Here is a 12,682-nt window from a genome sequence, read left to right as displayed (position 1 = left end):
TTCGTTGGTAGCACACCTCACCAACACACCTCTTCGCGCCCCCTCCTCTGTCACCTCCTCTGTGACAATCACAGGTGTGCCCTCACTCGCACACCCAACCACGTGCCTCACCACCAACTCCAGCGTGCATTCCCACTCACGCTCTACCATTCCAGGTGTGCTTCCTTTCTCACCTGTCACAACCAACTCATGCTCCTTGTCACTCTCACTACTCTCACCTCCATTCTTGACAGCGCACTCACCCTTACTCTTGACAGCGCACTCTTTCCTCATGCACCTGTCCGTTACACACCTTTCTCGCGCACACTCTCCCGTCACACCCTCTGTAACACTCACCACAGGCGTGCATTCTTCCTTGCCTTTGACAGCGCACTCTTTCCCCATGCACCTGTCCGTCACACACCTTTCTTGCGCACACTCTCCCGTCACACCCTCTGTAACACTTACCACAGGCGTGCATTCTTCCTTGCCTTTGACAGTGCACTCTTTCCCCATGCACCTGTCCATCACACACCTTTCTTGCGCACACTCTCCCGTCACACCCTCTGTAACACTTACCACACCACGCTTCCATGTGCTCCCTCGCACACGCGCTACGACCGACTCACTCTCGCCAGCACCCTCACTCCTTGGCACGCACTTTTTCCTCACACACCCCAGAGTCGGACTTTCTCGCACACCTCCTTTTTCGCACACCAGACCTGTCGCACACTTCACCAACGGCCTCTCACGAACACCCGGGTCCATCTCGACCCCCAAGCTTCTTAAATCACCTGGCGCATCATACGCACGACCATATTGGTCACCACTTACACCGGGTCCTCTTCCTCTTCGCTTCTCCTCCATCACCTGCGAATCCCTCATCCGGTTAATGAGCACATCATCACGATCCAAACACAGACTTTGGACCAATTCTTTTATCTCCTCTTTTATCTCTTTCTTATCCCCTCTCCGTCGCTTCTTAATTTCGCTCATCCCTTCTTCCACTTCTTCTAGTTTCTGCTTCACCTCTTTTATTCCCCGGTACGTCTCCTCAAGCTCGTCCTCTAAGGCTACCTTGACCGTTTCCAGGTGCGTCCTCACCTGCCGGTCCTTCGTCTCCATTACCTCTATCACCTCGTCCAACCTCGTTGTCAGTCCCTCACGTACCATCTGACATTCCCTCTTCGTCGCTATCAAGTCATCTTTTAGTTCTTTCTGTGTCGCTTTCAACCCTCCTAATACCGCAGTGTTCCTTTGAACCTGCTCCGTTACTTCTTTTTGTCCCTCCGTCAGCTGTTCCACCTCCTGCGTCAGGACCTCTATGCCCCCTTGTAACTTTACAGTCCCCTTTCTCACCTCCTTCTCCATGTGCTCCTTACAGTGCCTCACCTCCTCGCGCACTCCTCCGACCTCCTCACTCACACCTCTTCTGATCTCCTCTCCCATCACTTGCATCTCCTGCCCAGATGCCACCCTCATCTGCTCCATTTCCTCCCTGTGAGCATCCAGTTTGGTTTCTACCCCCATTCTAACCCCCTCTATCTGCTGCCCCATTTGGTTAACTTCCCTTTCCGCTTGGTCCCTCATGTCCCTCAATTTGCCTTCCATCCTGTTTTCTAACCCCTCTAACCCTTTTTGCATCCCTTCCATTTGATTCTCTTGAGCGGCCATTCTGTTTTCTACCCCCATTAACCCATTTTTTACCTCTTTTATCCCGTTGTCTAACCCCTCAAAATTATTGTCGAACTTCCCAAATTTCTTGTCTAACTCCTCACCGGTACCCCTCGCTTCGTCCCTCATTATCCCCATTTGGTTTCCCATTATCCCTATTTGGTTATTCATTACCCCCATTTTTGCTTCTAGCCTCTCCATAAGGGCCCCCATTTGCAGGAGGAAAAGGTTCGAATCCACCAGGGGCGCTGCCACGGTCGCGGGCGCCGCGACCAGCGAGGCGCCATTTTGCGCACCCGCAATGTCGGGCGCAACGACGCTATTTTGTGCGTCTGCTACCCTCGCTGCTTCGCTCTCCTCGCGTCCCTCAATTTGGTCCTGGACCGACCCTGCCTCACTCTCCTCTACCGGACCCCAGCTGTCTTGATCCGCCATAGCGCGACTTTCAAAATTCGGGTTTTTATTTTCGTAAAACAAATTCAAATTTCGCCGTTATAATTTCGAGCGCGGGAAACGCGCTCCGAATCGAATTCTACCTCCCCAACACCAATTGTTACCCTAGTGGTACAATTGGTGTTCCAAAATTTGGGCCTAATAAATTTAGTCCCAGGTTCGAATCCGACACTCCTGACACCAATTGTTACAGACACGACTTTGATGTTAGGGTGGGCCGAGCGGAATGGCCGCCGTGTCCGCACAAGTTACCCGATTATACTCGAACGTTGCCGAGTCGCGCTACGCTGAATCAATGATGGAAAAGGACACAACGGCTGGGATTAAAATGACACGACACCAAGGGTTCAGTTCTCAAGACCTCCGGAGGAGGTTATATTAGGGCGGAAGGTCAGATTACAACTACAAGAGGGACAGCATAGAAAGACAGGCACTTAGACACACTTATCTTATTCCCTGACAGACGACAGATAAACAGGACAAAAACTGACTCACACGGGGATTGATGGCAAGGAAAGCGGGCAGTCGATGGCCAGCACAAGGTGCACCTTGTGCTCAGGGACAGGATAGCGCGGCCCAAAAGATGCAGGAGGTCTCTCAGCGCTCGGAGGTAGTGACTTCTCTTTCCAAGCTGGGGGCGCATCTGACGTCACGTCCGGTAAGTGGCCGCGTATATCCGGCGGGGAGTGACACGCCCTCGGCTCGTTAGCTCCGCCCCAGATGGGATCGGCCCGTTGCTTCTCATTGGGTGCGTGCGGGGGGGTTACCGGCTCCGCCCTTGACGAGGGGCTGACAATGAGCCCCTTCGTGGTAACCCCGTCGGAGCGCATGGTCAATGGCGGCTAACCGAGCCGGTGTGAGGACGCACACTCCCCCGCGCCGCGCCGTTGTTGTAGTTGTTGTTGTAGTTGTTGTTGTAGTTGTTGTTTGGGGAAGAAGATGGGAGGAGGTATGGGAAGGTCCTAAACTCACTACTGGTGCCATATAATCACATTCTGGTGCAACAAAGAGTCAGAATTAATGGAAACGAGTCCTTAACTGACATAGACTAAGAATAACTAGCAAGATGTCCGAAAGTTGTCTACGTGAGATGCGGTGGACCTGGGCACGACATTTAATGGGGGAAAAAGGGGAAGGTCGGTTCTACAGAGTGTTATTTACAGGCAATGGGACTAGGGAATGGGGGATTGGGGATAGTTGGGGAGTATTGGGGAAATAGGGGAGTATTTACAAGCGGATATTGAGGCCAAGTCCCATATCCGCAACAATATCATGACCAAGGCGGTTCTCTGGAATTTTTGAGCCGGTATCTGCTGGGTTGGCTTTTTCAATTTTAACACTTCAAAAAATTTATTAGAATCACAAATAATAATAATAATAATAATAATAATAATAAATCTTTATTGTCCCATATTCAGGGAAATTATTCTTTGCCTTTGGTGACACTGTAAGTTGACCATCATTAAAACATAAACCACAAAGGTAATAAGAAGACAATATAAAAAGATATAAAATAAAAAAATTAATATAAAACATGGAAGATGGACTAAACAGCAAAATGTCTAGGAATTTGAATTTAGCATTTGAATTGCACATGGTACAAATGACCTTTTGAAAATGTTCTTCTTCATCCTCCTTACACGAAAGCGTCTCCCTGATGGCAGTTTTTCAAAAAGTCCGTTCAAGAAATGACTTTCATCAGTACATACCTGCACTGCCTTCCTTTTCAGTGCCCGCAAGTATAGAGACTCCAGACTGGTTGAAGGCCCACTTACAGCTTTAAATGCCAGTGTAATGACCTTTTTCAATCGTGACTTATTCCACACATTAAGATAACTGTACCAGGAAATCAAATTAAATGACAAAACATTAATCAGCAAGGAATTTGTCAACATCACTATGTCTCTCCGAAAAGATCGACTGGACAACCCTCCCATCTACTTTCTCAACAATCCTCTCCAAGAAGTTCTGTCGCTCAAGCTTTTGGGTCTCACTATCTGCCATGATCTTTCTTGGGAAAACCACATTCCCAAGCTGGCCTCCAAAGCCAGTCGCCGACTGGACATCCTCCGTCGTGCGAAGTCCTTCCTTGGCACACCTGAGCTCCTCACCACATACAAGGCTTTCATCCGCAGCTCAATGGAATACTGTTCCCCCCTCTGGGCTGGTGCTCCTGCCTCGCACCTAGCTCGGCTTCACGCTGTTAAAACCAAAGCTTTCAGAATCATTGGAATCTCCCGTGATGAAGCTATCTCCGAGGGCCTTTGACTCACTCACCGCAGACAGGTAGGTGGTCTTTCTGTCTTCTACCGACTCCTCTCCGGCTTTGCTCCCCCAGCTCTCTCTGTGCTTTGTCCCCCAAATATTCCTACAGGTCGCACAAGATCTGCCAGCAACCCTCTGATGGTTAAAACTGCCGAAATCTCGGCTCTCTGCTCACCTTCACTCTTTCATTCCTCTTTTCTCCCGCCTCTGGAACAAACTCCCACACTCCCTTCAATCCCACCCCTCCCTCCAGGTCTTTAAAACAGCTGTTCACCACCATCTCTTATCTTTCCCCATCCAAAACCTTGATCTTTTCTACCCTCACTAATTCACCCCAGATCCACCTTGTTTGAAATTCCAACTTCTTTCCTGGAAGTCCTGGCAGTGTCCATATGTTTTATACCTCTCCTACCCCTCCTTCTCATGCCCCCCCCCCCAAAGACCTCTCCCTCCCACAGATCTCTCGATGTCCCTGCTCTCAGATGTTGTGTTTGTGTTCCTCCCCCCTCGCCCCATCTTGTCTACCGCTCCCCATGTTATATGTTTTATGTGTCGGTTTGTCTTTCTGTGTGATTAATGTTAGCTCTTTCACGAGCCTCGATCTTGTATACAAAAAAAACCAAAAAAAAAAACCTGCATCACACGTGAGCTACACCAAATGAATTCAACTTCCTGAGAAGATACAATCTTTGCATTGATTTCTTGTACACAGCATCAGTATTTCCATCAAAAGTTAGCTTGTTATCAATAATGGTGCCCAGGTATTTCAATTTGCTCACAATTTCGACCTTATCACCATTTATGGTTACAGGCTCATGATTGTGACCTTTCCGAAAGTCCAAAATCGTCTCTTTTGTTTTGCACACATTCAGAGTAAGACAAAGGTCACCACACCACATTTTTCAATTTGTCAATCTTGTCGAGGTACGATACAAAGGATGATTGATCGGAAAGACAGCCAACAATGGTGATATCGTCTGCATACTTAATAAAGTTCTTTAAGAGCCACACATCCATTGGTGTACAAACTGAACAGTAGAGGTGACAATACACAGCCTTCTGGAGCACTAGTATTCAAGATTGATAACTTTGATAAACTACCATTCACCCTCACCTGCTGAGGATGGTCTCGTAAAAAACCTTCCACCCAAAGTATGACATGGAGGTTCAGGCACAGGTCATTCAACACTTTCAGAAGGGTAAATGGCTGCATAGTGTTAAAGGCTCATGAGAAATCGATAAATAACACACGGACATAGGTTCCATTCTGGTCAAGGTGACTTGTGATTAGATGAAGTAAACTGAGCCAGGCATCTTCAACACCTCGTCTTGCTTTGTATGCAAATTGTAAAGGATCCAGTTTCGGAGTTACATCTGATGCTATAAACTTCACCATCAATTTCCCCAAACATTGACACAAGATGGAGGTAATGGCAACAGGTCTATAATCATTGAGCTGCCTTGGGTGAACCTTTTTTGGCACGGGAAGAATAATGGACTTTTTCCAACAAATAGGAACAGTATGAGTAGCCAAAAGTAACTGAAACAATCGAGTAAAAACATTACTAAGTTCTAAACAGAACTCTTTCAGAATACCAGACTTAATGCCATCTGGACCACAAGCCTTCCTTTTCAACACCTCACGACATCAGGTTCACAAATTACAGGTATGGGACACGCTCGAGTATCTAGATCCTCACAGAGAGATTCACATTTTACTCGGTTTCCTGGAACATCAAATCTCGCGTAAAAGTCACTCAATTCATCCACAAATTTGGAATCTGGAATATTAGTGGGCAATCTACCATCCTTGAGCCTCTCATTCATTCCCATCATATGCCTGAGTCCCCTCCAAGCGGTACAAGCATCACCATCGTGTAGTTGTTCTTCAATCTTATCCTTGTACGACCGTTTACACTTGCCGATGACAGAGCGCAATTCTTTCTTCGCCTCCCTGAGGGCGGAGTCATCCTTCTTCAGGAATGCACGCTTCTTCTTCATCAAAATGGCCTTCACTTCAGCGGTAACCCAAGGTTTGTTATTGGGAAACATGCGAATGGTTCTCTCTGTGGTCACGAGGTCCTCACAGAACTTCACATAATCTGTGATCGCCTCAGTAAGTTCATCAGGGTCGTCACAAGAGTCGAAAAATACATCCCAGTCTGTGGATAGGAAACAGCCCTTCAAACGTTCGTTATCCTCCGCCATTCTGGTTTTAACGTCTTGCAAGGAACTGGCATTCGTTTCACCTTTGGTCAGTACGTAGGTAAGAGATGGACCACCTTATGGTCTGATCCTCCGATCGCAGGAGCACATTTCGCCACATAAGCATGTTCAATGTTACCGCAACATTTGTCCAACGTCCTGTTACCACGGGTAGCAACATTCACATACTGATCGAGCTGAGGGAGTTCCTGATCGAGCTGAGGGAGTTCCTGATCGAGCTGAGGGAATTCCTGATCGAGCTGAGGGAGTTCCTGATCGAGCTGTGGGAGTTCCTGATCGAGCTGAGGGAGTTCCTGTTCGAGGTGAGGGAGTTCCTGTTCGAGGTGAGGGAGTTCCTGATCGAGGTCACATCAATTGAAATCCCCAAGAATCAGGATTGATTGATCCACTGAACGGGCGGTCGCTCCACTGTAACCTTCTGCGATTCGTTCCGATGTGCATTTAAAGTCCGGCCCCGGTACGTACACCAGCATAATAGTGCATTGACCAAATTCCCGTGGCAGGTAGTAGGGTCGGAAAGACACCGTCACGTCCTTGGAACAGTATTGTTCACGCACCGTAAAATGTTTGGCCCAATTCAAATTCACCAACATACACAAACCGCCATCTTTGGCCGTGCCCGATGACGCGACTCTATCGGCCCTGATCATCTCCAATCCATCGGACACGTCATCCCCTTCACCAAGCCATGTCTCGGTGAAACACACAACAGATGAGGTCCGATAGTACCAGTCGCACCTCAGGAGGGCATCCAGTTCATCAGTTTTGTTCTTTATTGAGCGAGAGTTAATCAAGTCTCAAAACAGGAAGCGGTACCTTGTGGTTTCTGCGTTTAAGCCGCTGACGAAGACCTCCAGAAGAACCTCGTTTTTTCTTTTCCTTAATTCTGAAAACACCATTCAATGCCAAGTTCACAACTCTCTGCGTAGCCCCACCAATACCATTGAAACGCAGGTTCAGCAAGGCCTCGCGAGTATACGTGATGACACCATCTTGTAAAGAACGTCCGTGAAGTGAAGAACAGATACCAGCCAACATGTGCAGTGGCAGCAAAACCCTGAAGCCATTTTGACAGCTGCGGAGGCCGTGAATCTCCATCTTCCATTTACCAATAAAAATCCACTCATAGAAAGCAAAGTGACGACAAAACAACAGAAGAGTAAACGGTGTCACATGGGGTCAGCTACAGTGCAGCGCCCCCTCTGGCCATGACATTCATGTCCAGTTCTTTGTTGATTACTTAAAAATCAATATCATCACATCAAAAAAAAAAAACGATTCTGTGGACCTTTAATCGTTTAATGCACAGATGCGGATCCGGAATATCAGTGGGATATAAAATGTAAACTGTTTAGCCCAGTGGAAGTATTCACTCTACCGAGTATTCTAGTTTTGAGATGTGAAAATTCCCAGGGGCTGCTAAAGGGAGACGTGGTACAATGCTAATAAGTTATTTTCAAATGACTTCTATGTGCATCCATGACCATACACAAATAAAAATGTACCTGCGTTTCATAACAACACTGCTGCCAGGTGCATCAGTCATTCCTGGTTTTTCTCTCTGTATTCTGCATCGACTTCCCTTTTTGATTCTGTTGGCCTGTCTCTTCGGGACCTTCGGATAATCAAGAAAAGAGAAACAAAGCTTCACAAGGTTATATACAGGGTATTCCAACAAATTGAAATGCAAAGGAATTGTCAACTTTGAGAAACTGGATTTGTTTTTTAATCTTAACCCTAAATGGGTGAGTACCCCCCAATTCTCTCAAAGCAAACTTGTATGGTATAGCACCACCAGGTGGAAGCCGGTATTATACAATAGAATAAAATATAGCCACCATAAAATACATTTATTATCTTGCCAAAACGAAGTTTTTGCTAGATGTATCAGTCAGCTTGTATGTTTGTTTGTTTGTTTGTTTTTTTGTTTGTGGTTAATCATTTTTTTTTCACGTTTAGATCACTCTGTAGACCACAGTTATTATTGGAAACTCCTGTAACTTCGCATATCAGAGTCCTATAGAGATACCCTTCAGCACACAAAATTTTGAAGGTCAAGGTCAAAGGTCAAGGTCACTTTGCGGTCAATCATGGAGGTCAACGAAACCCTTATTTTTTGAGTAACTTTGATCGGATCGTCTCCAAACTTCATGGGAATCTAGTATATGGTCCGGCGCTCAGCTGATTAGTTTTTGGTGGCGATCGGCCTTGACCTTCAAGGTCATTTTGAAGGTCATTCAATTGGGTCAATCATGGAGGTCAACGAAACCCTTATTTTTTGAGTAACTTTGATGTTATGATCTCCAAACTTGGTGGGTATATAGGGTGTGGTATGGCGCTCAGCTGATTAGTTTTTGGTGTCGATCGGCCTTGACCTTCAAGGTCATTTTGAAGGTCATTCAATTTTGACCAAAAGGTAAAATTTTCAAGTTTCAGTTACCATATTTACCACAGTTATTATTGGAAACTCCTGTAACTTCGCATATCAGAGTCCTATAGAGATACCCTTCAGCACACAAAATTTTGAAGGTCAAGGTCAAAGGTCAAGGTCACTTTGCGGTCAATCATGGAGGTCAACAAAACCCTTATTTTTTGAGTAACTTTGATCTTATGATCTCCAAACTTGGTGGGTATATAGGGTGTGGTATGTCGCTCAGCTGATTAGTTTTTGGTGTCGATCGGCCTTGACCTTCAAGGTCATTTTGAAGGTCATTCAATTGGGTCAATCATGGAGGTCAACGAAACCCTTATTTTTTGAGTAACTTTGATCTTATGATCTCCAAACTTGGTGGGTATATAGGGTGTGGTATGGCGCTCAGCTGATTAGTTTTTGGTGTCGATCGGCCTTGACCTTCAAGGTCATTTTGAAGGTCATTCAATTTTGACCAAAAGGTAAAATTTTCAAGTTTCAGTTACCATATCGAGTAGTACCTCAAATTGAAGCCCTTGTTGAGTGCTTTCCAAACATATAACTAGTTTGACAATGTGACGTCATTTGACGGCGTTATGACGAAAAAACTGCACTTTTCATGTATATTGTATTGCTTTAGTTCGCATTGTTTAGGTCACTCTGTAGAGCACAGTTCCATTTGGAAACTCTTGTAAGTTCGCATATCAGAGTCTTTTAGAGATACCCTTTAGCACACAAAATTATGAAGGTCAAGGTCAAAGGTCAAGGTCACTTGGCAAGATACGGTTCACCCTGTGGGTGACATATGTTTATTTTATAGTCATTTGTTACATTCAATAATCACTGCATCAAGGCCATTCTTCTTCTCCACTTCTCATTTTACTTGAAAGGAACCTTTTATTGTTAATGAGAACTCATGGGTGTGGTCATTGGGAGTGGGCTCAATAGCATACAGTGAAGTGGCAAGTTAACCTGTTTGAAGGGTGGATTGGCTTTGAGCTGAAGTGCATGCAAAGCTAATCATTTGGCAGACTTACCATGCCGATCTGCACCAAATTAAACCGGCACATGAAGAAACCTTTTAGACCTTTATCTGCCAACGGTGCAAACACCGTGGAAGAAACACAACCTTAAATACCTTGCAGGCAGGGCATCAACGTATATATATTTATGCATGCAAGTACAGTACTGTTGCCCTGGCGGTTGTTCAGTTATGTTCATGAAACATCAATGAATGCACTGTTTTAATCAATATACGTGAAGTTCGGTACCACGTTTGCTAGTATGACCCGATGGACCTTACAGACCACATGGTGTCATTCATGGTGCCTTACAGACCGCATGGAGCTGGCGCCTGTCTTAACTAACATTTTCAACTGGTCTCTGAGGCTCTGTAAGGTTCCTGTATGTTTCAAATCTGCAGTGCTATTCCCTGTACCTCAGAAATCCAATGTGTGCTGTTTCAATGATTAATAGACCTGTTGCACTGATCTCTGCCATTATGAAGGTATTTGAGCGGCTGATATGTAACCACCTGTCTAATGTTGTATTGGACCCCTACCAGTTCGCATACAGAGCTGGTAGGTCTGTTGATGATGCTGTCTCCCTTTGCCTACATAACATCCGACAACACCTTGAGGCTCCGCTACCTATGCACGTGTTCTGTTTGTTGATTATAGTTCTGCTTTCAACTGTATTCTGCCTTCTAGATTGTTCGACTGCCTCCTCAACCGAGATGTTAATCAATCTCTGGCCTTTTGGGTCCTTGACTTCTTACAGAATAGAACTCGGGTGGTTAAAATCAATAACAGATACTCTAAACCCCTAAGTATGAGCACAGGAGCACCTCAAGGATGTGTGCTGTCTCCTCTCATGTACTCTTATGTATACAAATGACTGCATATCCCATCAGGACTCTGTCAGAATGTTCAAGTTCGCAGATGACATGACAGTTATGGGCCTCATCTCCTCTGGTGATGAATCAGCCTTCCGTGCCAAAATCTCCATCATGGTCAACTGGTGTCACAACAATAACCTACAGCTGTCCATCACAAAAACCAAAGAGATGGTTGTGGACTTCAGGAGGGACGGGATGGAGCTTTCGCCTCTTGTCATCAACGGCCAGGTGGTGTAGCAGGTGTGCAACTTTAAGTTTCTCGGCACCACCATCTCCTCTTCTCTGAAGTGGGAGGATAACACCATCTCTATCATAAAAAGGGCCCACCAGAGACTATTCTTTCTGAGGCAACTCAGGAAGTTCAGGGAGTCAAGGGAGGGCATACTCCAGTTTTATCGCGCTGTCATTGAATCCACACTTACCTTTTCAATAACTGTTTGGTTCAGCAGTATCACGGCCCAGGAAAAAAAGGAGCTGCACAAAGTCATATGTACAGCCTCCAAAATCATTGGAACTGACCTGCCTTCTCTCTCCTATATCCATGAGTCCCGAATGCAGAGGGTTGGCCTGAATATCCTGAAGGATGCTTCTCATCCAGCCAACCCCCTGTTCGAACTCCTACCCTCAGGGAAAAGACTCAGAGCCCTCAAGGTCAGAACCTCTAGGTTCAGGAACGGCACCTATGCTAGCTACTGCCATCCGCATTCTGAATGCACAGTACCACTCCTACAACTATTAACTACTCATGAGCTTAAAATGCACTTGGCACTTTGGCGACAGGCCATTTTAAATGCTTTCATATGCACATTATAATGTATACTATGACCACTGAATGTTTGGATGTGTACCATGCCCCATTAATGTATGTTTTTTTTTTGTCTTTAAGAGCACACCACCTCAAATTCCTAACAACTGTCAAGTTGATGTGGTAATAAAGTATTGAATCTTGAATGAATACACGAGTTATCTTCGGCACCCTGAACACAAAACTTCCTACCCAGTCAGCTTTAATCATGCATCAGACTTGACCAGTCGGTTTGTGATTGACTTGAGCAATATCCCCCTCTTTTGGCTGACTCCACAAGAGGGTAGTAGTAGTAGTAGTAGTAGCAGTAGTAGTAGTAGTAGTAGTAGTAGTAGTAGTAGTAGTAGTAGTAGTAGTAGTAGTAATAATAATAATAATGCCTTTTTGTCCTATTCCCAAGAATACATTTTACCGCAAGGCTGTCCCACACAGTAATCAGTCAAACCTGCATTTGCCGCCACTTAAATTCGCCCCAACCCCCAAAAAGACCCATATATAGTCGGACCACGCTATTCTCGGTTCCGCTATTCTCTGAATCTGCATATTCGTGGTTGATAAAATGTGACATGTTTCTCTATTCGTGGCCGTGTTCTGCGAAGTCGCAGTTTTTTTTTCCTATTCGCGGCCGTGTTCCACGAATTCGCGGTTTTTCAGGGGTGCAAAAAAAAATTCACGAGCTGCTAGCTTGACACATTTATAAAACCAATCTTTCACCAGCCATGCATAAAGCAGTTGGACATATGCAAAAAAAACATCGACTACAAGCCATGGGCATGACCTGTGCTACATTCACTGCTGTGCTTTGCATTTTCATGGCTTTCGCCGCACTATAATGTTTTGCACACGAATTTTAGCCACACTATAATCGAGAGCTTCGCAGGATGTTCCACCAGCTGCATAACACGTCATCCCCACGACTTACTGTACCAAATGAAAACACTCCACAGTATCTATTAGTGCAATTAGCTGTCTC

General features: G+C 45.6%; 1 protein-coding gene across 3 annotated transcripts in view; it reads right to left on the bottom strand.

Moving 5' to 3' along the window:
* Nucleotides 1-12,682, bottom strand: part of LOC144893309 (uncharacterized) — a 54,819-nt gene that overhangs the window by 24,781 nt on the left and 17,356 nt on the right. For all 3 annotated transcript variants that reach the window (XM_078783600.1, XM_078783602.1, XM_078783601.1), the window contains one exon: nt 8,103-8,212. In XM_078783600.1, the coding sequence (XP_078639726.1) occupies nt 8,103-8,212 (110 nt within the window). The remainder of the gene's footprint in view (nt 1-8,102; nt 8,213-12,682) is intronic.

The sequence above is a fragment of the Myxine glutinosa genome, chromosome 8 (genome assembly GCF_964187855.1).
Source record: "Myxine glutinosa chromosome 8, kmMyxGlut1.1, whole genome shotgun sequence".
Taxonomy (NCBI): Eukaryota; Metazoa; Chordata; class Myxini; order Myxiniformes; family Myxinidae; genus Myxine; species Myxine glutinosa.
This window is presented reverse-complemented; position numbering and strand designations above follow the sequence as displayed.